The sequence below is a fragment of the Vulpes vulpes genome, chromosome 9, assembly GCF_048418805.1.
Source record: "Vulpes vulpes isolate BD-2025 chromosome 9, VulVul3, whole genome shotgun sequence".
NCBI classification, from domain to species: domain Eukaryota; kingdom Metazoa; phylum Chordata; class Mammalia; order Carnivora; family Canidae; genus Vulpes; species Vulpes vulpes.
This window is the reverse complement of record NC_132788.1, coordinates 94209296-94236268: the sequence shown is the minus strand read 5'-3', so window position 1 is coordinate 94236268 and position 26973 is coordinate 94209296. Positions and strand designations below refer to the sequence as shown.

Genomic DNA, 26973 nt, shown 5'->3' with positions numbered 1-26973 from the left:
GATCAAAAAAAGGGGACACAATCCTATCCATGGGGGCTTGTGGTTCTGCCACAGCTAGAAGCAAGCAACAGCATAATATCTGAGTTCTTGTCATCTTGGAGTCCTAAGTCACAGAGGAGATACGAAGCTTCTTTGCCTATCTCCATTAAAACAAAAACAAAAACAAAAACAAACAAAAAAACTGACTAGTCTTCTGGGGTCCTGAACTTCCCCTTCCCCTAGAAAATATCACTTATAATTTTAAAAGAAAATGCCTAAAAAACTTCATGAAAATGTACTCAAAGAATAAATGTTAGAGGAAGGGGCTATTTTTTTTTTTTTTTTTTTACAAACAACACACATGATTTAAATCCCCATTAACCAGCTTGGGAATCATGGCCCTTTGCACTCAAACTGGACTCGGAGGAAAACAAGCTTTTGTAGACCACCAACAATAAGCTGGCGGGGTGGGGGTGGGGTAGGGGTGGAGAAGAGAAGAGCCAGGAAGAAAGACAGAAAGCAGCCACAAAGACCATGACATTTAGTTGTTTATTAAGTGCAAGTCTCTCCTTTGCTCTCCTTTCTCTTCTCCCCACAAATTCTCCCCACACGTATACAGAAAGAGAAGACTAGAAGCAAGACTGGGTCAAACATGAAGAACAGGAAAAGAATATTAAATAGCCAGCTTTAAAAGGCTCTTTTTCCCCTGGAACAAAAGTAAAATGTTCTCAAAAGCAAAATGGAAAACAGAGCTTGCACCCAGGCTGTGCTACTTAATGAGAGGAGGTTTGTGCAGATACGTCCATTGTGAATCCACACAGTGGCAGATTTTCAAGCAAGGAAATCAATCAGTTGTGATTGGATGATTTAGGGCTCAGAAATCATCTGGTTCAAACCAACAGGGAGCTGAGGGGTGAGAGGATGGGGGATGGGGTGGACAGGGTGACATGAGGTCAAGGAAGGGGCTCTTCTCCTTATGTCCAGCACCTCTGACCCCATCAGCCCACACCCTCAAGCCTCACTACCCAAGACACCAGCAGCATTGAGGCTGACCTAGCTAGCTGCACTTTATTCATGCTCTAGTCTCATTCCCAGCAACCTTCCCATGCAAAGAATTCCGCTTTCCCTTAGGCTCACAGACTCCAGGGGTAACAGGCTGCCTAACGCTCCTGCCGGTAATCTGTCACTTTGGTTTCTTCCTCGCTGTCTGCTTGTTCCCCATGGAAGCAAAATTTAGAAACATACCATCACGTGGGGTCTCTTCACACTGGAACGATGGGGTGCTCTGGGTTGCAGTGACCTGAATTTCTTTCTTCCCTGCCAGAGCTGTCTGTCCCGGCTGCTTCTCACCTCCTGGGCAGGCCTGGGAGCATGAATCCATTTTTGTTTCACAACCATCTTCGTGTCCTCTTTCCTTGCTACTAACTTCAGGGATCTGCTCCAGCTTCCCATGGAGACACAACCCAGTGAGGCCCAGCTCCTTCTTCCCAGAGTTGCTACCTATGCGGTTGCCGAAGGGGGTCAGCTCCTCTCTCTCCTTGGCCACAGGTTCCTTGCAGACGAAAGCAGGTGTCTGTTCGAGAGACGGGCTGGGCAGTTCCCCGGGGTTCAACGTGTAGCTGGCTGTCTGTCCCTCAGCCACTGTCATGGAGCGCCTGACGGCAGGAGCCCCCAGTTTCCTGGGCGTAGGACTTGGCACAGGGCTGCTAGTGAGAGGCAGCGGGCCAGAAGAAAGCTCTTCTCGGGCAGGGAGTTCAGGATACTTCTCTGCAAGGTTGACGGCTGGGGGAACTGAGAGGTGAGAACATTCTGACAGGGCCCGGCGCATTGCTTTCTTCGGCTGGGGCACTTGGTTGAACAAAGCCCCCTCCTCGGGAGAATTCGATCTCTCCTGCTCCTTCTCATGGTCTCGGTCATGAGAGCCAGCATTTACATATTCCTGGGTGAACTCCACCATAGTGATGGGTGGAATGGCAGTGGGTGAAGGGTTAACAGTGGGGGCTGGGCATGCGACAGCCACTGATGGTGAGGACTCACATTCAGGTGGCCCAGAGTTATCTTTCACTGTCCCAGTCACCCGGCAGCTGGTGGTGATGCCATCCTCCTGTCCTGGAGTTGCTTCCCTCGAGCCCTGAGCCACTGCATGAAAGTTAGGGTTCCAGACACTGGTTTCTTGCTCCTTAACATAGCAGGTGGGGAGGTCAGCAGCCCCAGGGAAATCCAGATCCGGCTGGCTCCTGGTCTCTGGCCCATTCTTCCCTGCCACTGTTCCCTGAACTATAGAGGCTTTGTTTCTGTCTGGACCCTCTCCGGGTCCCACAGGGAACTCAGCTGTCTTCTGGTGCACCGAGTTCCCCTCCGAGGAATGGCAGGTTTCTGAAATCACATATCTGCTCTCAAGGTGACCCGAGGTTGCTTGATACTCCTTGTCCTGCACTTCGATGCTGGGCTCTTTGTCTAGCTTCCCTTCAAAGAAGCAAAGCTTATTCTGCTCCAGGAAGCTGGCATTCTTCACGAGCCCATCTTTCAGCTGCCCGTCCATGCTGACATTCAGTCCGATTTCATTCAGTTTGCCCTCTGTCCTCTGCCACTCAAATCCAGCTTGGCTGATTTCTTTCGGGGGGTCCATTCGGCACTCTGCAGGCTCACCCTTACAGAGCTGGCTTACAGCAGCAGTGCGAGAGGAAGGCTGCTTGTCTGAGAGCGACATCGTCTCTTCGACTGCTCTCCCCCCTCGCTCCTGGAGCTCTAACACCACCTACGATCACACAGAGCTAGCAGTGACATCACACCAAGTCCCCAGTATTCATGACAAAACCTATCTTTCCCCTGAAGCTCCTCTCTCTTCAGGCAGCTGGCTAAATGTATTTACTAGTGTGAAAGAACAAATGAAAAAGAAAGAGAAAGAACCTGCTACTTTCTGCACAAATGCCACTGTTAAACTGAAAGTGTAATTTCCTGTTAGCTAGCACTCTGTTCAGCTCTGCAATTTACAACACGGGATGGTGCCAATCTGGGTACTGAGGATAGTAATTACTCTGGCTTTCACTGATATAGATACTTGCATACCCACATGTTCACTTATCTGACACTATGCCCACGCTTCCCCATTCACCCACTCAAAAATGGTTTTAAAAATAGGCAAGACTCATTTGCCAATCCCCAGTCATAACCCTTAAAGAACAATGATTTCAGAAAATGGCTCAAAACTTCACTTAAAAAAGACCTTAATATAGTGTCAAAATTGGAGGCATTCATTTCTTAGAGCACGAGTGGGTTTGCTGTCATAGTAACTTATCAAATTCACTTGAAAACCAACAAGTGGAGTTCCCAAAGCCCAGGGAGAGCTTCATCTGTAGCTCTGCACCGTGGAAGGGTTTCATAAAGGGTTCCTTCATGGGTTTCAGCAATATGGGCTTTGGAGATGTGTATCCCAGTTATGAGACACTTGTGTGACAACATACCCCCTTGCACTTTTACTCCTGACCCTGCTCCCCGCTAGTTCCTTGGAGAAGCTGGGTCCCTCCCTCCTGCACCAGCCCTGCTCTTTCTAGCCAGCCAACTGCTTAGTTGCCATGTGAACACACAGGGGCAGCTCATTTTCCTCTGGCAATTTGTGACAGGGCCCACTGCCCCTGTTTAATCTAGCATGACTCTTTGCTGTGCTCACTTCTGAGTTTATAAGCTGTACATTCAGGACTGAAGGATCCATAAAAGAAAATTCTTGAAAAAGAAAGTTACACTGAAAGGACAGGCCATATTCTACCTTGAAAACAGCTGATTTTTGTTGCTTCACCTATAGTCACTATCATGTGCAAACATACGATACTATGAAATATTCTATGAAGAATATATGAGATGGGGGCAAACCTGGTGGTTTAGTGGTTTGGTGCTACCTTCAGCCTAGGGCATGACCCTGGGGACCCGGGATCAGGTCCCACGTCGGGCTCCCTGCATGGGGTCTACTTTTCCCTCTGCCTGTGTCTCTGCCTCTCTCTCTCTCTCTCTCTCTCTCATGAATAAATAAAATCTTAAAAAAAAAAAAAAAAAAAAAGAATATATGAGATGCCTTTTTCCAAGATGAAGAAAAGTCAGACTGGATTATTTAAAAGCCATCTGCCATTAACTGCACTAATCTGGTTAAAGTTTTTTAATAATGCTTTTTAAAAAGGGGGGCAAGTTAAGATTGTTCTCTTTGATCTATAAAATGTGACGAGATAACCATAGCCCAGCCCAGGAAAGTTTCCTTAATTGGAGCCTCTGTCTCCAAACACCCTTTTCTCTACTACCCATACCACTCATATAACTTGTCTCCAGTCCCCAGCTACAGCACAGGAACCAGCCACATACACCTTCTGCAGTACTTAATACTGGGCTATGTTCATGGCCAGGAGTGGTGGGGTTGAAATCCTAAAAAAAATGTGCGTTTCCATTTAACCTCTGTCCTGAACATAAACTGAGCCTCTTGTTCCTCTTGACCCTAAGCAGTTTAGTAATAATACATGTGAAAGCCAACAAAGGTTCACTGGCAAGGAACCAGGGTCATCTCATTCTGCCATAAAGTTCTCACTAAGGAAAAGAAAGTGAGGGCGCATAGTGAAATGAAGGGGGTGTCAGAAGGGTTATGACTCTATTAAATAATTGGGGAAAAAGAAAGATGAGAATCTTGGATACAGAAAGGCTTGGTGATGAAATATATCTGAATTCTGGCTTCCTTACCTTTTCAATATATACATTATATGCGAATGATATAATTAAGTATGTATAATATATGATGAAAGTTACCATAGCCTGGCAGGAGGCTGTTGTTGCAAGCCAGAGATAAATTTTAGAAAATACCTTAGAAATCAGTTAAGTCTCAACAACTCCATCCACTCAGAAACTAGTCATTCTCTACCCCCCAACACGCAGGCACACACAGCCTCAATTCACTGACACCTTCTTTTTTTTTTTTTTTTTTTTTTTAATTTTTATTTATTTATGGTAGTCACAGAGAGAGAGAGAGAGAGAGAGGCAGAGAGTCACAGGCAGAGGGAGAAGCAGGCTCCATGCACCGGGAGCCCGACGTGGGATTCGATCCCAGGTCTCCAGGATCGCGCCCTGGGCCAAAGGCAGGCGCCAAACCGCTGCGCCACCCAGGGATCCCTCACTGACACCTTCTACCTCTGGTTTATAGGGAAAAAAAAAATTAAGCTTGGTTTTAAAATCTCTCTGTGGGGCAGTGCGGGTGGCCCAGCGGTTTAGCGCCGCCTTCAGTCTGGGGCGTGATTCCGGAGATCCGGGATCAAGTCCCGCATCAGGCTCCCTGCATTGAGCCTGCTTCTCCCTCTGCCTCTCTCTCTCTCTCTGTGTCTCTATGAATAAATAAAATCTTTAAAAAAATAAATAAAATCTCTGTGCCACTTTAAATAGTTACGATTCTGACCAACGCACTTAACTACTCCTTGCTTCAGTTTCTTTATCCATAAAATGCAGAGAATCTTGAAAGTAGTTTCCAGTCTCACAGTTTTAACACTCCTACATCCCAATGAAAGGACTGAAACGTGCATCAAGGAATCAAAGGTTGCTATATCCAACTCAAGAGTGAATTTAACTTGCGGCTCCACTAGCCAGTATGCTTGTTAAACCCCAGACCTCCCCATGTGAGGGTGCTGTGTATTGGCAGAAGCATGACTAGGGGAGGTAGCATCATGTCTGATGAGGGGGACTGTCTGAGTTGGCTGCAATATTCTGCTAAGCACACCTTCTGCCACTGAGCTACATCACCAGTGCCCTTGGCTGCCATATTCTGAAGGGGCAGAAAGAGCCTAGGTGAAGAACAAGCATGGACACACCTGTTCCTTAGAGTCAAATGATTTTTAGTTCTAGCCAGCCTATCCAAACCTTCCCACTGGCATCAATAACAAACAAAACAAACAAAGCTAAGGCAATAACCTTCAAATTCCACTTATCTTGTCTCAATGACTTTGTAAGTAGCAAAGTCAGCCAAAGGCCAGAAGCGGGAACCAGAAGAATGAAGCTGGACAGTCATAAAGGAGCACATATTCTTAGCACATTTACTTATCAAAAATGTGGTCAGCCTGAAAGAAAACAATGATGTGGCATGTGGCTACTGCACCAAACAGAAGCCTCAGAGTTATAAGGCTCAAGGGTCAGAGAGCTGAAGATGCAATGAAGGGGTCTGTGGCCAAGAGGTTTAAGACCAGACGGAAAGCTCAGAGTCAGGTGAGTACCCAAAACATGATGTCTGCTAGGTGCTCAAGCCTGCATATAAGCTTGGTGTCACCAAGAGGAGAACATAAGGCATAATATGAGGACATCCACAGAATCCACTCCTTGTGTCGGTATGAAGTAATAGAACACAAAACACATTTAACACAGAGAATGTACCCACTGGTGTTAGTTTAAAAAACAAAACAAAACAAAACAAAAAACAACAAAATCACCAAGAAAAAGCATTTGTGTATGACGTAGGTTTTACCACTTCCAATAAGGGAACTGATGTGGAATGATAAAACAGAAGTCCCTGGACTTGAGAATTTACTGCATGAGGTCCCTTCTGACAAAAGTAGGCAAAAATAAACCACCACAACCAAGAAATACCATACAAACCCCAATTTCAATAATTAACAAATAAGAGAAAATGAAAAGTCAGCTACCTTTCAAAATCTGAGGAAATAAAATAATATCCTATTCTCCCTATCTCTGAGGACAAGGATCATTTTGTCCTATTTTAAAAATTTTATTATCTTTTAAGTTTTTATTGTTTTTATTTTTTTATTAAGTTTTTATTTGAATCACTCAATGCTCATCACAAGTGCCCTCCTTAACACCATGACCTGTTTCCCCCATTTCCCTATCCCCTTCCCTCTGGTAACCATCACTGTTTTCTGTTGTTAAGAGTCTTTTTTTTGTTTGTTTGTCTCTCTTTTTTCCATTACTCCTTTGTTTCTTAAATGGATAAGGATCATTTTATAAAAATAGTACTGCAAGGACAATGAATTATGTGCTACAGTACAGAATAAGAATGCTGAAAAAAAAAAAAAAAAAAAGAATGCTGGAACTCCTCTAACTTAATCTTCTATTTTGAAGAAGAGCAAATGGGATCTAGAGGGGGGGAAATGCAGTGGTTTGCCTGAGATTAAATGGTGAGTGAATGGAAACATCACATGGAAGATGCCCAGTTTTTGACTGCCAGTCTTCCCACACCACTGAGCAAAACATCTTAGTCACTAGATGCCTCTCCTTTTCATGGTTTCTTTTTATTCAGTGAAGACGAGTACCACAGGTTTTAGTTCACAATTATAATTTACCTTGTTGTGATCAATTCAAAACTTCCAAATTAATATACAATGTGTATATGCATATGTGTCTGGGGTGCAAAGCAAACCTGAAATAAAGCTTGAGAAAAAGAAGCAATGCAGTTAATTTTAGTGCCTACTTTAAACCTTCATCATGGTCTTGTTTTGTCTTAATTATGCAAAGAATGAGGAAGGTCTGAATAACTTCTTCCTTAGCAATCTTTGGTTATTAGTTTCCCATTCTTAAGAGAACTTAAACTTGTTTTTGTATAGTGCCTTAACACTGTGAGCTTCTCTTCATGGTGCTTCTGAATAGGCAGGCAGGTCCTGCTTCAATAAGAAAAAGTGGAGATCAGAGACTTTTACACAGGGAAGGAGAAAGAGTGGCTTAGAGTTTGATTAAGCTTGTGCTTTTATAACACATACCACGAAATAAATCACATGGAACAAGAATTACTGGGTTTAAAGATTTCCAAATGACATGAATGGCACCTGGGGAAAACCTAGTACAAAATTATTAGTAAAATCTAAGGATAGTTCTGTCAGTGCTCTGGTGTGATTCAGAATTAAAGACATGGCTTCACTCAAAGAATGCACATTCACCCACAAGATATAACTGTAGCAAGGAACTCAAACCTCCCCCAGCCACTGTGCTATCTTATCAAGTTGGTGGATGAAGAACATACAAGAAGTCTTAAAAGGCTGAGCATGTCTAGGCAAAAATAAATATACTTAAGAACCAGAAGGCTTCAATTCTAGACTCAGCTGCCATTGGAATGCCTTTCCTCTAGGTTCTACTTATTGCTATAGAACTCACTTCATGGGATCCCTTAGTGGCTCAGCAGTGCCTGCCTTTGGCCCAGGGCATGATCCTGGAGTCCCGGGATTGAGTCCCACATCAGGCTCCTGGCATGGAGCTTGCTTCTCCCTCTGTCTGTGTCTCTCACGAATAAATAAATAAAATCTTAAAAAAAAAACAAAAAACAAACGAACAAACAAAAAAAAAAACCAAAAAAACCTCACTTCAATGTCACCTCTGTGAAGTCTCCAAGACCCTACCCCCAAGCTGACTCATGCATGTTTTTAATAACATATACTTGCTCTACCCCGTCTTAGGATTCAGCAACTATACCATAATCTTTTACTTATGTGCCTTTCCTGGAATTACCAGAAAGCGAGATGACCAGTCCATCTTTGCCATCAGGGTGTCCAGCAGTTGGATACACATTAAGTAGGCTGTCAGTAAAGTTCTCTCAGTGGAAGGATGAATGGATTCCTTTTATATGGACTCCGTATCATTTGACCTGACCTTTCCCATCATTAAATTAATCTAGAGAGGTTCTGGAAGGTCCTTTGGGTTAAAGACTTATGTTCCATTCTGAGTCTAAGGAAAGTGCATAGATTCCCATGTGTCTGGTCCAGAGGTAATTTCTAAGGCTCTTTTTATCAGACCATATAATGACATGTCTAGCCCCCAAGCGTGTTGGCACAGCTTGAAGGTCTCTGATCTCAGCAGATGCACTGGCAGATGTTTCTGTTTTTGCCTGTGCCTTGAGCTAGTATTCAACCTGTTTAGGGCCTTGGTTTTGATATGTTCCACAACTGGTTTCTCTGCATCTTTCCTATTGGTTACCAAGGCAACAAAGTACTTTCCAGATTGACCAAATGTTCCGTTATTGTCTCCAGGAAACAATTTCTAATAAATTATCATTATAATAACAGTCAATAATTCTACTGATTATACTCTTTATTAATAAAACCTGAGGGTATGAAGTTGCAATCTAAGTTTCTTACCTGGAAGTAAATTATGTGTTTATACACACATACATATATACAAAACATTTCAAAGCCATATTTTACTGAACTTCAGAAACATTTCTTAGTACACGTTTAACTCGAGAAAACTGATTCTCCCTAATTAAGCTTCAAAGATTGGGAAGCAAATAGGATCAAAAAAAAAGCCAGCAATCTAACTTATGTGACTCCTGATAAAGATAATTCGCATTTTGGGACTCACAAAACGGAGGCCTGGCTCACATCACAAATCCGAAGTTTAAAAATCTAAGTCTGCATTTTTTGGGACATGCCTCAGTTTAAGGAAACCTGATATGCCAATCACAACCCTCTACCTCAGCGTTAGCTAGCTTACTTTACCCTAGAAAACAGGGCCTGCTAGCCTTATAAGGAAACCACTGACCTCTTGGTCATGCTGTTACATAGTGCCTCTTGTAATGCTATAAAACTCACTCTTGCCCAAAATCCATCTGGAAGAGAGCACCTCTCCTTGTTAGGCACCGTACTCCTCTAATCCGTGGATTGTTTTCCTTTGAATAAAGGACCTCAAACTCCTTACTAAATTGTACTATTTTTGTCATTTGACATCCTAAAGCATTAAAATATTTATAGATGGAAAGTCTCCCAAGAAGTAGGACTTGGAAATTCTAACCTTTTGTTCTTCTAGCATAGTACCGACCCTCCCATGGCCTCCCAGAAAAAGAAAAGAGAAGCATCCAACTAAAATAGATAATCCCACCCCTCTCGATCTCTTCCACCATAAAGTCTAAGATCCTCTGCTTATGGAGGCAACACACGGCTCCCAGGATCCTTTGAGAGCTTATATTCTTCCTCTCAATCTAATCTCAAAATGTCTCACATATCTCCCTGTTTCCCAATATGATTTATATGCCAGTCACTCCAAAATATTTGCTACTTCTCAAATATTCCATGCACTTGTACTTCACTATGCCTTTACACAGTCTATTCCCTAGAACGCTTTACTTGACTTGGCTCCATAAACTCATAGGTCACTAGAACTTGTATTATGGAACTTCTTTCACTAGAGTAAATTATCTGTTTATGTGTTTATCTTCCTATTCTATAATCCCTGAGGAGTAGAGAATGTTTCATTAATCTACCCTTAGAATGTGGGAGTAATGTTACCCAGTGTCTATTGAATAAATGGACTAAATACTAAAAAGTCCAAATTATGTTGAGTGTCCACTATTTACAAAGCAATAGGCAATGTTTGTGTGACAATTAGATTTCTGTCTAAACTTATGCAAATTACCATCATTGTTAAACAGTTTGAAAACTAACAATTTCAATCTGCTCACAGGTGAAGTGACCTGTTCCAACGTCTGAGGTTAAAATACAGGGTAAGGAAAATAAGGGAAATGCAATAAAGGAAAGACCTCTTTATTATCCACTTCATATTTTACTTTATCTTATTATTATTATTTTTTAAGATTTTATTTTTCAGGGGCAGCCCGGGTGGCTCAGTGGTTTAGCACCGCCTTCGGCCCAAGGTGTGATCCTGGAGACCCGGGATCGAGTCCCACGTCAGGCTCCCTGCATGGAGCCTGTTTCTCCCTCTGCCTGTGTCTCTGCCTCTCTCTGTGTCTCTCATGAATTAATAAATAAAATCTTAAAAAAAAAAAAAGATTTTATTTTTCAGTATCTCTATACCCAGTGTGGGGCTCAAACTTCTAACCCCCGAATCAAGAACTGCCTGCACTACCAACTGAGCCAGCCAGATTCATCTGCCCACTTCATTTTTTTTTCACTTCATATTTTAAAGAAGGAAATATATCCACAACATCAAGAATCAGGAGCTAAATTGTTTATCATTTGTTTTCTGAATCCTCCAATGCTACTGTCACCAGAAGATAAAAGTGACCAGCGAGGGGAGTGTGAGGGAAAGAACCTCATTTTTAAGTAGAAAAATTAATATTTGCTGGACTCATCTCAAAGAATATTCACATGCACTGGTCAAATGAGGCAAACAGTAGCCCAGGGCTCTTTGAGGGTTAAAAGAGTTTAAGACAATGCTGAGTTTCAAAAAATGGTAGCTACGTTGAGTTGTATGAATTTCCCATTACAGTTCTTTAATATATAGCTGTTTTTTAAAAAGCCAGGGAATGAACAGGTAAGTGGGAAGAAAGCAGAAAAAAAAGAGGTATTACCAAAGATACTTCTCCGGTTGTAAAATTGTAGCAAGTTTTAAGATTACAAATGTTTTTTTCATCTGCTGAGCATATTTTATTTATGAAACTGTTAGATCTGGGGTTTATAAATTACTTTGAGTTTCATGCCAAGAGAACTTCCCACCATAAACTGACATTCCCAGCTGTTGAAAGAAGGGCTCAGGCAAAATGAAGAAAAAGAAATGGAGCCAGGAAAAAGGAGACCAGGCTCTAACTATGGCAAAGGGAAGGGCCTGTCTACAGGGATCTGTGGTGACTGTCACCCTCACAGCATATGCCAAGTGCACTGTCACTCACAGCTCTACCTGGCTGCCAGGGAAGCAACTGGTGTGAAGCAACAGCACAGACTTGAGTCCAGCAGAGGGTCGTCTTTTCACATCTGCTCTTCCATTCACAAAAAACAGTCCCACAGGAAGGCCTTTTCTGCTGAGATGAGCTTCAATTTCCCCAAGTATCATGATCCTCCCTGCCTAGAACATGCTGAATATGTGAAGAAACCTTCTGCTATAGTTGCCATAAACTTGAGAGAAGCATGAAAACATAACAAGAGAAGAAACATTAAGAGCGTATAGTTAGCAATATATTCACTTTCCCTATTTCCAAAGAGGATAAGACTAGCAAAAGAGAATTCATTTAGGGGCACCTGGGTGGTTCAGTCAATTGAGTGGTCAACTCTTGATTTCCACTCAGGTCATGATCTAACAGATGGTGGGATCAAACCTCGTGCTGGGCTCCATGCTCAGCTTGAAGTCGGCCTGGCCCTTTCCCTCTCCCCTTTCCCCACTTTTTCTTCCTCTCAAATAAATAAATAAAAGAGAATTCATTTGTAATTTTTAAAATGTCATTAGGCAGCATATATATGTAAAGCTCAACACTAGTTTTTAGGGAAAATACATGAATATATCCAACAAAGTTTCTGCCTGGAGAATAAAATGTTAGAGTCAAAAGACCTAGATCCCAATCCCAAATTAACCTCTGACTCAAACTTTATGCCCTCATGATGTGTTTCCATTTCTCTACCTAAAAAAGTGCTTAGTTAGTGCTTAGGTAGTAGAATAAAAAATATAATGACTAGGGATCCCTGGGTGGCGCAGTGGTTTGGCGCCTGCCTTTGGCCCAGGGCGCGATCCTGGAGACCCGGGATCGAATCCCACATCAGGCTCCCGGTGCATGGAGCCTGCTTCTCCCTCCGCCTGTGTCTCTGCCTCTCTCTCTCTCTCTGTGACTATCATAAATAAATAAAAATTTAAAAAAAAAAAAAAAGAAAAGAAAAAACAAAAAACAAAAAAAACCCTGCAAGAAACCAAGACCTCACCTCTCCCTAGGATAACCGACACATTTAATGTGATTCAAAGAAAAAGGCTGACTGGATTTTTGTTTATTTTTTACAAAACTACATAATTCTCAATTTTATATGTAGTAATGAACAGGCAGGAAGAGTCAGGAAAACTCTACAAAACAGTAATAAGGTGACTAGTGGGACTATTAAATATGAAAATATATGATTATGCCACACTGTGCTACTGAAGCTTCAATGGAAAGACCAATGGATCCGGAAATAGACCAAACACACACAGGATTATACAGCATGACAACAGTGGCACTTCAGCAGGAGACAGATTAGACACCTGTTGATAGATGACCAAGTAATCCTACGTCATATCTCATAAACGACACAGACACACACACACACACACAGTCAATTCTACACTGATCAAAGATTCAAATGTGAAAAAATAAAAATAAAAATTATTTTTATAAACTCAGAGTAGGAATGGATGGATGCTTAACTGACTGAGCCACTCAGGCACCCCTAAATAAATTCTCTTTTGCTAGTCTTATCCTCTTTGGAAATAAGGGAAGTGAATATATTGCTAACCATATGGTCTTTTATAAACTTGATAATACACAAAGAAGTCACTTAATAAGTAAAACAATAAATCTATGCCAAGAAATAAATGTTCACCTATAAGATCAGCACACCTAAAAAAAGTACGCATCAGTGGAGAAAGTACAAAGAGGCTAATACGCATATTTGCAAGGGTGAGTACATCTCCATGGCCCTATGGGGGACACTGTGGCAACACCTGAAAAAATTACTAATACACAGTCTTCAAACCATAGAGTCTACTCCAGGGTCCCTTTTAATTACACGGATGTACTAGCATAAGTATGACATTCTATATATACAAGAACAGTCTATGTACTTTGTTTCTAATAAAGAAAAACTAACAAACACCTAAATGTCTACCAATAAAGAAGTGGTAAAGTCATTAGGTTATATCCACATGATTAAAATACTGTATACAGCTATTAAGTAAGAATGAGGGGCCCTTCTTTGTACTGATTTGTAAAGATCTGTAAAATAATTGTTAAATTTACAAAGCAAGGCACACCCCAATATGTATGGTGTCTCATCTGTATAAAATCCAGAAATATATATATCATTGCTACCTTATGCATAAATTCTCTGAAAGGATGTAAAAGACACGGTTATAATGGGGTGTCTCTGGAGAAAATTTGGATGGGGATTGATGGAGGGAGGCAGATTTACATTTAAGTGCATATCCCTTCATACCATGGGAATGAACTGATTCAAAATTACTTAAAAAAAATTATCTATGAAGAAAAGAATAGATTATCCTTAGGGGAGAGGTGTGATAGAATTATACAAGAAAAAACAAATTTTTTCCTGAAATCCACCATTCTCTCCTCAGCCACTCTGCAAGGCTGCCCCTAACATGTAGTCTCTCAGCTTGGCCCAACCAAGGAAGGGCCGTAAAAGTTCTGAAACTTCTGCTTTGCTCACTCAAGAATCAAAACAAATCCTCTTGCTACATTTCTTTGGAAATACTGAGCAAAAAGAAATGGCTAGCGTTCAGAAAATTTATTATGTTACCCTTGGTATCACTGTTGAAACTGAAGAACCAGTCTAAAAACTAAAACTAAAGAACTGGATAGAACACTGGAAATCCTAATGAAGGCTGGAAAGCCCTCTAACATATGACTTCATTTTCTGCCTTGGCAATAGGGTAGCTAATAGAAGATAAAAACAGAAAAGATGAGAATATCTTACACAGATAACAACCTTTAGTATTCTCTACTTACACAGCACGTATTCTTTACTGGGTACAAATTCATGCAAAGCACAAACTTTCCCCAAAACGACAAGTCTGTATCATGCAACACATCATCCCTTGACGAAGCCTGTCCAAAACCCTAAGGCCAACCAGTGTTTTTTTCTTTTCTTTTTTTTTTTTTTTAAATTCTGGAGTTAGTAGCTGCATCATGCAAGGTGAGAAACAGCATCATCTGAAGCTGAAAAACCTCAAAGGCTAGGAAACATTTTTTGAAGGTTAAGCTGAGGGAAGCCATGATTAGATGTATACTTTTTAGGAAAAAAAGAAAGAAAACATTTCTAAATCTCGAAGGAGTCATCTTTCTCAATCTCATTCCAATTATTTAAGGAGATGCAAAAGGGCAAAAATATGAGGATTCCCACACTGACAAGTTTTATAAACTTGTCCGACGATGCAGGCTGTCTCATGGCCAAAGACTATGCCCCAAACTCTGCCTGACATGCAACTGTGGCCAATGGCCGTGAAAAACAAACTGGTAGATGTGGCTGCATCACTGAGAGATCATTTCCCACTTTTAGAAATGCAAAGTCTGTGCCTAGCAATGTTGGTTGGAAGTTAGTTACCGTGTCCTCTTTGGGGAAGACCATTTTCACTGACTAAGGGCAATTTGGATATTCAGTACCACCAGCACAAGCTACAAATATATACAGACAAGAAAATAAATCCCACACATACAGCTGGACCTGAAATGTTTTCTTTCCTCCTGTGAACCCTAATACAAAATAATGATTAAATCTGGCTGTAAGCTTTACACACAGGAGCCACATATACGTATGGTGTTTTCTTTTTAAATTTAAGAATAGTGGATGGTTATAGGACTTCCGCTAAACAATTTATTGTTTGAAATTCAACTTCCCCTCAAACTCAAGGTTCAGTGCTAGGTAAAAAGGCATGCAACCAAGTCACCAGCCTCTCAAGCTGGACACAGGACATGCCTTGCCTGCCAAAAACACATAATTAGCAGTTACACATTTTCATGCCAACAAACCAAGGATTAACAAGGATGATTAGAGTCTGGATGGAACCAAAGCACAAGCTCTTTGCCTTTTGGATGCTGACTCAAAAGCCACAAGCACACACATTTCCCATGGCAGTGTCATACCGCTGGTCTTCAGTTGCTTGGATCTCTCTCGTTCCTGGACTGTAGACTTTGGCAGAAGTGGAGTAAGGCCTCGAGACTTGGTTGGTCTCATGTAGCCCTTCATGGGTTCTGCCATTCTGCTTTTATCTTCTTTCTTCCCTTCTGGTGCCTTTGGCTCAGACTTTTCAGTTACTTTGTCAGGTGCCTCCGAGATCTTATCTTTGGGTTTTGGGAGTTCAGGATGCTTGGAAGTAGTCACTACTAATAAGTTCTCTATCACCTGCAATGGAGTAGCTGCAGCTCTGCCATCTAAGAAATCTGACTGGAATTCTGGTGTTGCCATGGAAGTTTGTTCTGAATCAGTGATTTTAGAAGCCGGGCTAACTTCTTCCACTTTATTTTTTTCACTTTTTGGAGGCAACAGGGCCCTATCTACCTCCTTATTCAAACTGTCTGGGTCCTTGGATTCTCGACTGTCAGCATTTTGGTCCTCACAGAAATTGGGCTTTTGTGCTTTGTCTCCTAGTAAGTCAGGAATCTGAATGGGGGCAGAACCTTCCTCAGACTCTTTCTTTTTGTTAACTGGGTGTGTTGGAAAACTATTCCCATCTGCACATGTTTCCAAGACTCTGACCTCACCTGGTAGGCTTTGGTCTTCAACTGACACTCCAGAAAGAAGGTGTCCCTTTGCGAGCTCTGGGATTTTCTCTATCAAATGCTTCGATGCACCACTGGATACTGACTCAGATCCTCCTAGCACATGTCCTCCATCCATTCCTGCTTCATTTTTTATGGGATCAGCAAACTCACCTTTATTCTTAAAACAGTTCCCTCCCTGGCAGTTAACTGTTTCTATGGCTGCTGTAAAAGTGAGGGCAACTCCTCCTCCTGTGCTTGCAGAAAGTGCAACAGCAGAGGGGGACTTGGGTCTTTCTTGATCTGGGACTCCACCTTTGCTGCAATTATCTACTGCTAATAATTTGGGTATCTGGGCCAGAGTGGTCTCTTGCTCACTTTCTGCCAAGATATTTGGAAAAGAATCAGCCTCTTTTACTGTTTGAGAAGCAGGAGTGGGCAGTCCTTCACAGGCTGCTGACTCCAGAGCCTCTGGAGGGGCTGACTTATTCATCAACCCTGGGAGTGTTCTGGGGCAGGTAAATGTGATATTTCTATTTTCGTCCACATAGCCCATTCCTTCAGTTCTGTGGTCCCCTGTGGTTTCCATGGGAACATGTATTTTTGATGCATCTATCGTATTCTCCAGAAGATGCTTCTCGGGGAAACTATTTTTAACCTTTTTGCTTTTTCCATCATTGCTCCTTTTATTTGGTTTGTCACCCACTGCAGCATGTCCCTTGGCTGCATCTGTCTTGTTCTCTGCAGACAGAGCTGAAGGAACAAATCCTGCCCCCTGGGTTTGGCTTTGGCAGCTCACATCTGTCACCTTGGTATCGGGTTCAAAAACAGCAGAGTCCTTCACTATGTTTGTCTTGTTCCCACCAAGAGCCCCAAGCTCAAAAGAATTAACCTCATCATTCCTCCCCTTTTGGTCACCTACTTCCACTGTGGGAATAGCTGATGTATTTGAGGACAAAAGATCATGATTTAAGGAGAAAATGCAGCCTAAGTCCTTGTTTTGATGAGGAGTACTACCAGCATCTCTATCCTTCTCTACAAAAGGTGGGTTGGGGGTTTCCTCCTTGCACTCCATTCTAGCAGGCTGGGTGAAAGAATTGTTTTTGAACTTTTTGGTTTTGCCCTCATTACTCCTTTTTTTAGGCTTTTCAGAAATCCAGGGAGCTGCCTCACCACTCACCCAAGGACACTTTCCTTCCTTGTCCTGGTTACTGACACCCATATCTCTTTCTGTCCTAGTGCTGGAAGTCGTGCCTGACCCACTTCCCAAAGGAATCAACATGTGCGAGGTGCTGGCCCCCCACACGTCAGCTATCTCTGTAGGCTCCCCCATCACCATTGCCTCAGTGAGACTCACTATGGTCCCTGACTGCTTTGAAGAAACCAGTTCCTCACTCTTCTCCCCAGAAGTCACTCTTTCAGTTTTAGGGGCTGGCTCACTTGCTGCAAGAACAGCTGGGCCATCCTTCCAGCTGTCCAGAAGAAATGGTGGCTCAGATCTTGCTCTTCCCTTCCCAGAACTGGCTCTCACTTTCCCAGAACCTGCCCTTCCCTTCCTGCTTCTGCCATCCCCTGCCATTCTCTGAACAGGCTCTCTCTCTGGCCCAAGCATCTGAACTGCCACCTCATCCTGCAACTGCCTAGAAGCCAAGGTGCCCACCTCTTGGCTTAGCTTGGGAAAAGCTTCCTTTGTTAGTTCTTTAATCTCTTTAGCTCCTTCAGAAAACCCTGTCTGTCTGTCCTTTTGCAATGTAGTGACTTTACCTTCATCATCCCCTTCTTTTAGACTACTTCCTAATGAGGAAGTTGCTGGCCAAGTGGGTGCCAGGTGAGGCAGTTCTTCTGCCTCTGTGGGTTTTGAAGACCCCCTCACAGCTTCTTGGTCTGAGAGAGGAGAGCAACCCTCTTTGGGTGTGATCTCCAAAGGAATTTCTACTTTGTGTGCAGAAACTTGTTTTGGGGGTCCTTTCAGATCAGGTAAGCCTACTGTTTGGCTTTCATCCACGGGGGTTTTCAGGTGGGGTGCGGGCCCTGGTTGGCCTTCACCTGGCTGCAGCCATTTCTGGCCCCGGCCCAGGGGTACTGACTGGCTACCACTGACCTCTGCTTCTACTCCTGGCTCGGGCTGAGACCTTCCTGCAGTTTTCAGGGGTTCTTGCAAAGGACACGAAGGAATGCTGACACTTTCTGAGACAAAGTTCTCAGCTACCAGCTTCGTGGCTCTGGACTCCACTTCACATTCCTTTTTGAAGTTTCCTCTGGATGCCAGTCCATATTCCATGCCCATAGCAGTAGGCAGGCTGGGAGGAACACCTGACTTCTGTGGGTCTACTGCAAAGGGATGACCTTTACGGTCATCTGCACTGTCGTCATCCCAAGGTCCCCCAGCCCGGACTTGAGGATATCTCTTTTGCTTTGGTTTCTTCTTTTTTTTCTTCATCATCATTGGTGCACTATTTATATCCCAGGCCTCCCTGCCAAGATCTCGCTTGGGTTCAAAGAAGTCAACATGAACAGTTTTCCTTTGGCTCCCCAGCTCACCACAGGAAGACGAACCAGAGACCCAACCCAACTCAGACAAAGAGCAGGTGCCCAGCCCGGGATCAAGAGTCTTCCGTGGAGAAGAGACTCCCAGCAGCTCAGAAGGGACCCTGGCAGGCCTGGGCCGAGTGGACCTGCGGTCACTGGGTCTGCACACTTGTTTGTCTTGTGTGGGAGGGGTACCTGTAATACATGAAGTTGGCCAAAATTCCAAACAAAAAACTTCTTGTTATTGTTTAAAAAAAAAAAAAAAAAAAAGGTCCATTTAACTGACTTAACTGACTCAGTTAAGTCTATTTCACCAACCCACATACTAATTCATTTAGGAAAATAGTTTTTTCTAAAATATTTCTTACCCTTAACTGGGATTAGCAAATATTTAACAAAGATCATCATCTCAGGTAAAGAAAAAAAAATTCAAACCGAGATCTTCCAACCTTCTATAATAAGTAGTGCCTGTAAATCTCATCAGCTACTTACTTATATTTATCATTATTTTTAATTGGTACATAATCCTCAGTTCTGCAACAAGATGGTAAGCTCCTGCCTCTTTTTGCTGACATGTGTTAATCAACTGAATGAAATACATATGATTTTGTGCAGAATTTATAATTCTAAGAGTCTGTCACCAATATTATACTTGTCAAGCTAACCAGATCAACTCTGGGAAACAGACCAGGAGGCCAGACTTATGCTACTGGGGGGGAGAAGGAGGAAGAAGAAAAAAGAGACTGAATTAGTTATTTTGGCTAAAGAAAAATCTTCATCATTCCAGAACCAAAGCCTCCTACTTTGAAAGACAAATGTGTTAGATTTCAATGTTCTGTTCCTAAATGTACTTCCCGAAAGATAGAAAAATATACATAACGCCCAGAAGGGTAATGAATTAGAACAGTTAGGATAAGTATCCTTGGAAAAGTTTCAAGAAATCAAGTTGTCCAACCTCTTATCTCCAAGTCAATGCAGCATGGATTCAAGATTCTGGGAAGAGACTCACTAAGAGCAGGTGTAGGATAGCTCTTGTCAAGCCTGATCCAATGAAATGACTTCAGAGAACATTAAAACACTTCAATAGTATTTTCTGTTCTTGTTTTTACCCTCTAATGTCCTACAAATCCAATCCTTTATTTAACATCTCAGGTCAATTACTGCTTCTTTCAAGAAAGTGCTAGGTTTTAGTACCCCACAACACTTATAACATTTAATTTGGCAACCAACCAGCTATTTAAGGCTATCTCTTAATACTATTTTATTGAATTATTATATGAATCTTTGGCTACAAAGTTCATGCCTGGCAACTTTCCTCACCATCCAGGCTATGATGTAACAACACAAGGGCAAGGACCCAGAGTTAAATATCTATATCCCTTAGCATGGTATATTTTGTGTACAATAGGATTTGATAAATCTTTATTGATATGCTGAGTCACTAAGGCAACATTAAAAAAAATCACTTTATTTAGCTCCTACTTGGGGCTAGACAGTATGTAAGCACTTTAGCATCTCAGTGAAATAAGTCACGGTCCCTGCCCTCGAGTTTACATTCTAATCAGTCACAGAAAAGCAAGCAGAGAATCATTAAGTTGATAATCATACATACATGCTTTGACTTTTATCTAAGACATGCCATCTTAAAGTTCATTGAATGATGGAACTCCAAGTTAGAAAGTACCTTGGAGCAGTGCCTCTCAAAGTTTAGTGTGTATAAGAATTGTCTGGAGAACTTATTAAAATGCTTATGAAGGTCTGAGGTGGAATCGAGGACGATGCATTTGTAATAGGCTCCCTAGCAATGCAGATGCTGTTGGGTCATAAAACACACTGTTATCTAACACGGGCTTATTAGCAAAGGTTTACAGAACATTTGACCAACGTATTCCTCATATAGCTGAATAAATGGAGATACAGGGAAGTTAAATAACCTACTCAAGACCACACAGCATATAATATTGAACAGTTGAACTGGGCTAAAATTTAGATGTCTTGGGACACCTGGTGGGTCAGTGGTTGAGTGTCCTGGGATCGAGTCCCACATCAGGCTCCCTGCAGGGACCCTGCTTCTCCCTCTGCCTATGTCTCTGCCTCTCTCTCTGTCTCTCATGAATAAATAAATTAAAAATCTTAAAAAAAAATTTAGATGTCTTGAGTTGATGTAGTAATAATTTAAAAATATGTAAAAACAAAAACAAAAACAAAAAGCTATGTAACCAGCTGACCTTATGCCCAAACAAGACAAAAATCTATCTAAGAAAGAGAATGGACTTCATAAACAATACTGCTAATTACTATCACAAAAACTAAGAACAGCATCCATCACCACCAACCCATTGCTCCCAGTTGAAGCAGTTTCAAAGATTCCACTTGGTATCCCTAACTTACCTGAGATCTCTGAAGAAAGTTCAGGAGGTTGGCTACTGAATGGTTTCTTTTGCTTTTGTTTCTCTAACACAGAATCATCATCTGTTGGCAAGTTGTACTTCTGGCCCATGGCTGGGACTGGTTCTAAGCGTAACAGTAAATACCACAGATTTTAGAGCAGCACTACTTAAGCTCTTTCTCCACCTTTCAGAAACTGGAAGCAGGAATAGTTTTGGAGGGATTGAGGGAGGGATGCTCCTCTGAGGGCAGCAGAGAGATAGCTAGAGTGGTCGGTAGAAGGTGAAATTGGGAAACTTTTTGTCTTAAATAGAAAAAATATCAAATATTTGGATATTGGTGGGAATGATTCAATGGATGGGGGCAAAAACTGGTGAGAGGCAGGAAAGGAAGGAATGGCTAGGCTAGGGCATACTTAAGCAGGCAAGAGGATGTGGGATTAATGCAAAATAGAAAACAGCCTTATTAATGAGGCACAGAGATGGCTTCCTTCCAGTAACAGGAGTGAGGCAGAGACTTGGAATCCAGTATATAAGCAGGTAGGGAGAGGAGATAGCAAAAGTCTCTTTTACTGAACATTTTCTTTTGTTGCTTAAATTATCAACAAGGAAAACAAATTAGCAGAGAAAGGAGGAGGGTGCTGGGAATGGGAAGAGGATGAAGGTGAGAAAGACAGTCTAGGAGAGCAGGAATGTGTATAAACTCGCAAAATACAGTGTAACAGTCTTTATATTCTCTAGTACATTTGTCCCTTACCCTTCTGGAGACTACCCCATGGGAGACAGAAATACTGAGTAAACATAAACCCGTACCTGGAGAAATGATAAAAGTAGATGCAGCTGACTGCCCCTCATCCTTGGGAGATTTTAACTGGGACGCCTTGCTTATTTCTTCCTGTGTCCATGGAGTGTCCATGTCCTTAGCTGGAACTGGTGCCACCTCTGTTTCTGAGAGTGGTGCAACATCCTTGGCGGGATTCACATTGTTGTCCAGGATCACCTCTGTCCCAGGGGGCAGAGCCACATCCTTAGTCAGGGCTACCTCTGTTTCTGGAGGCTGAGGCACATCCTTGGTCAGGGTCACTTCCGTTTCTGGTGGCACAGCCACATTCTTATCCAGGGCTACCTCTGTTTCTGGAGGTGAAACCATGTCCTTGCCCAGGGCCAACTCTGTTTCTTGGGATGGAGCCACATCCTTGCCCAGGACCATCTCTGATTCTGGGGATGGAGCCACGTCCTTCACTGGGGTCTTTTCTATATCTGGATATAGAGCAATGTCCTTGACTGTGGCCACCTTTGTTTCTGGGGGCAGTGGCACAACCTCAGTCAAGATCACCTTGGTTTCGGGAGGCAGTGCCATGTCCCCAGTTGGGGCCACCTCTGTTTCTGGGGACAAAGCCACTTCCTTGGCTGAAGGTATTTCTGTGCATGATATAACATCTTTAGCCAATGCCACTTCTATTTCTGAGAGTGATACCACACCCTTGGCTGGGGCCATCTGTCTGTCTGTGCATGGTACCGTGCCCTCATCTGGGGACAAATCCATTTTTATAGGTGGTGCTCTCTCTGTTTCTTTGAATGATAATATATCCTTGGCTAGGGCCACCTCTGTTTCTGGGGGTAGTACCACATCCTTGGCTAATGATACATCTTCTTCTGTGGACAATACGACATCCTTAACTGGAGCTTCTTCTGTTTCTCTGAGCAGTACCATGTCCTTGACTAAGGCCATATCTGACTCCATAGATGATTCTATGTCCTTAGCCTGTGTCACATCTGATTTGGGAGATACTTCCATGTCTTTAGCCAATGCCACCTCTATTTCTGTGGCTGGTGCCAGGTCCTCAGTTAGAGCCATGTCTGTTTCTCTAGATGGTGACATGTCAGCAGCTTCCAGGCCCCTCATGGTTTCCAATGCTTCTGCTGGTGCCCTCTCTTCTGCTGATGTCATTTCTACCTCTTCAGCTGGCTCTATGGGAAGTAAGTTGGAAATTTAGGACTCACCACTGTGTGCTCATAGCTCTGCATTCAAAACTTACTTTCTGAGAACACAGGAGTATCTAGATTTTGTGACCATAACACCCCAAACATAATACCCTACTCTTTCATAGTCCCGGTACTGAGAAGAACAGGATACCGAGAGAGTACATAGTAGAGAAGGAAAAGAAAAAACACAGGTTTAAAAACAGCAGCGGCCCAGGCACACAGCTATTTTAAGAATGGGAACCTGTGGCACATCTAGAAAAAAACCTCTAAGGCATAAGTCTGCACTGAATTAAAAAAAGATTTTCTGTGCCCACGAACTCCAAGTGTTGTATTTCACCCACACCTTCATTCCTTCAGCTGTGAAATCAGTAATTAAAGGAATAAAAGCATTTGTGATAGTTCTAAAATGTTTATCTATACTGCTATACACTGCTAAAAATGAAGTCTGGTGATTTAAATTATGATACTGTAACCATTAAGTGATAAAGAGGGGTTCTACCTGTGGGCTGCAGAGGCTGTGGCGTGGCCACTGGGGAAATGAAGGATTCTGAATGTGGAGAGTTTGGGGCTTCCATGGGCCACCCCTGAGGAACAACAGCTGCAGGAGAAAATGTGCCACAGGGAAACAGACCTAATATTGAAACACAAACAGATTTTTGAAACTGGGTCAGTAATGAGGGAAAAAAGGCATTTGATATTGAAAATCAGCTTTGTATACTGCCATAATGACAAAGACCTAAGGACTAATGAAAAACAAAGCAAGAGAGTTTTAAAGTAAAAATTGTTGACGTTTTTCAGGTTTTGGTAAATTGTAACCTGGCTGTCATGCCATTGGTCAGCATTAACTAGGAACCTTCTACAGCATATTGCAAGGAGTCAAAGTACCAAAGATGAAGCTCTAGCACCAAAAATATCATAACTGGCACAACACAATGTACAGTAAGGAATTGTGACTCTTGACTTCCTCATCTGTAAAATGAGATGAATGCCTTCCTCTGCAACATTACACAACAGTTTTGTGAAAATGTAAATTATTTAGAAAGAGACAAATGTAGAAGGATTATTATCATGCTAGCCTCTGTCAGACATAATAGGGGATTTAATATCACATGGTCCTTGCCATCAAGAGTATTACAATTTAGCTAGAGGGGCAAGACAAACATATATTAAATACTGTATAGGGGGCACTTGGGTGGCTTAGTTAGTTTGAGTGTCTGCCTTTGGCTTGGGTCATGATCCCGGGGTCCTGAAATCGAGCCCCGCACCAGACTCTGCTTGATGGGGAGCCTGCTTCTCCCTTCTTGCACTCCTCCTGACTTGTGCTCATTCTCTCTTGCTCATTCTCTCTCAAATAAATAAATAATCTTGAAATGTCATTTTAAAAAAAGTTTAAAAAAATACTGTATAGTATGGACTAAGTGCTCCAAGAGTTTAAGAACAACTGTGAGGATCAGAACAGCCACAGAGGCTTCAGAGGAGAAGCAAGAGCAGGAAGAGAGGAGAGAGTAGTCCATTTCAAGGACGGAGGACACTGAGCAAAGAAAAGTATGAAAATGCCAGTAGGACAAGAATGTTTCTGCAACTATCAAATCAGCCGGATTCAAATAGATCTTGCATACCAGAGAGGGAAAACAGGATTAGAGCGAACAATGGAAGAAGGATCTGGAAAGCCAGAGAAATTTAGACTTGAAGGGCAAAAAAATAGTCTTTTAAGGTCTTAATGAAAAATGAGATGATAAATATAGAACAGGGACCCAGTGACCAACGCAACAGGTATGTCTGGAATGAATTTAAAAGGGAGCAGGAAGTCTGTTAGGAGACTCCTGAGGTGGCGTAGGTATGAAGTGACAGGGGCTTCTACAGAGGAAGGCAGAGGGAGCATAAAGTAAGAGAACAAGATGCTGTAAAGAAGTCAATGGGACTAAATGACTTGCTAGCTGGCAAGCTGAAAAAAACAGGACTCAAAGCCACAATCAAAACGTCAGGTGACTACATGGATAGCATCAACATTAACTTATATGACATCTTTTCCCCTAGAGATCCTCAGTTCAAAGAGAAGTATAATTACAACATATTATTAGGCATGAGCTTTACAAATACAAAATTATAAGCATTATTGGAAGTGGGATTTATTGGCAATAGGTACTGAAGGAAACCAGAATGTCACTACAAAATATGCCTCTTTGACATAAAAATTATTTTGAACTGAAAGAAATTAGGGAGCAATAAACCTAGAAAAAGCTCCCCACTTTCTACGTAAGGGCAGGATATAAATTCTCTTTATCTGGGAGACAGACTGTCAGCCCAGAGAGAGCACCAGAGGAACCTGCAAACAAACTTTACTCCACTGGTTCCCTCTCACGCATTTTTTACCCATAGTTTGCCACTCATGGAAGCCTAAAAACTGCATTCCTTTGTCTTGTCATTTCTTTTCTTTTCTTTTTTTTTTTTATTTATGATAGTCACACAGAGAGAGAGAGAGAGAGGCAGAGACATAGGCAGAGGGAGAAGCAGGCTCCATGCACCGGGAGCCCGACGTGGGATTCGATCCCGGGTCTCCAGGATTGCGCCCTGGGCCAAACAAAGGCAGGCACTAAACCGCTGCGCCACCCAGGGATCCCTCATTTCTTTTCTTTTTTAAAAGATTTTATTTGGGATCCCTGGGTGGCGCAGTGGTTTGGCGCCTGCCTTTGGCCCAGGGCGCGATCCTGGAGACCCGGGATCGAATCCCACGTCGGGCTCCCGGTGCATGGAGCCTGCTTCTCCCTCCGCCTGTGTCTCTGCCTCTCTCTCTCTCTCTCTGTGACTATCATAAATAAATAAAAATTAAAAAAAAAAAAAAAGATTTTATTTATCTATTCATGAGAGACACACACACACACAGAGAGAGAGAGAGAGGCAGAGACACAGCCAGAGGGAGAAGCAGGCTCCATGCAGGGAGCCTGACATGGGACTTGATCCCGGGTCTCCAGGATCATGCCCAGGGCTGAAGGTGGGGCTAAACAGCTGAGCCACTGGGGCTGCCCTTCTTTTTTTTTTTTTTTTTTTAAGATTTTATTTATTCATTTGATAGCAAGAGAACACAAGTAGGAGGAGAAGAGGGAGAAGTAAGCTCCCTACTGAGCAAGAAGCCCAAAGGACCCCAGGACCCCAGGATCATGACCTGAGCTGAAGGCAGATGTCTAACCAGCTGAGCCACCCAAGCACCCCTTTCCTTTCACTTCTTTACACATTTACTGTTCTTTGTTGAAGATGCTATATAAATTTAAATTCTAAGCTACCACTTTGAGTTACTTTTTTCCCGTATGCTGGATTCTGCATGTGTTAACAAACTGTCTCCTGCTAATCTGTCTTTTTGTTAGAGTCCCAGCTAAAAACCTAAGATGGTAAGAAGTAAAGTTTCACTTCCCTCATGGTATCCTAGCCACATTCACGTTAAAAGTTATACAAAACCAGGAATAAGGATACTACTAATTGAGAAATAAGACATGTTTAATGTTTACTAAGTACCAGATGTTCTGAGAAGTGCTCTTATAAAATTCTATTTAATTGTCACCACATCTTTAAGGTAGGAACAAGCGCTGGCCCCATAGATAAAGAAATCACAGTTTAGAGAGGACATAACTTGCCTGAGGTAATGAGCTGGTATAATGTGGAGATAGAATCTGGCCCTATCCAGCCCCAGTGGCGCAGCGGTTTAGCGCCGCTTGCAGCCCAGGGTGTGATCCTGGAGACCAAGGATCGAGTTCCACGTCAGGCTTCCTGCATGGAGCCTGCTTCTCCCTCTGCCTGTGTCTCTGCCTCTCTCTCTCTCTCTCTCTCTCTGTCTGTATTAAAAAAAAAAAAAAAAAGAATCTGGCCCTATCGTATAGTATTCAAGATCCAATGAGAGGAGGTGAGCAGACCCTGAGCATCTCAACTGAATTCTCTCCTGAGACCAATCTAGAAAGA

At 42.5% G+C, this 26973-nt stretch overlaps 2 protein-coding genes across 51 annotated transcripts in view; both read right to left on the bottom strand.

Moving 5' to 3' along the window:
- The window catches only part of MAP4 (microtubule associated protein 4), a 199713-nt gene that overhangs the window by 32910 nt on the left and 139830 nt on the right, over positions 1 to 26973 (bottom strand). For 30 of the 50 annotated variants that reach the window (XM_025988942.2, XM_025988995.2, XM_025988934.2 and 27 more), the window contains 3 exons: positions 23522 to 23653; positions 21850 to 23007; positions 21041 to 21163 (listed from right to left, as the gene is read on the bottom strand). In XM_025988942.2, the coding sequence (XP_025844727.1) occupies positions 21041 to 21163; positions 21850 to 23007; positions 23522 to 23653 (1413 nt within the window). Of the gene's footprint in view, positions 1 to 15505; positions 18845 to 21040; positions 21164 to 21849; positions 23008 to 23521; positions 23654 to 26973 lie in introns of all 50 variants that reach the window. The other 20 variants (XM_072722354.1, XM_025988973.2, XM_072722353.1 and 17 more) reach the window with 2 other exon arrangements.
- LOC140593796 (uncharacterized) lies at positions 1163 to 4027 on the bottom strand. The gene has a single exon (XM_072718875.1). It carries the CDS (start codon positions 2687 to 2689, stop codon positions 1163 to 1165), a length of 1527 nt encoding a protein of 508 aa, XP_072574976.1. The 5' UTR covers positions 2690 to 4027.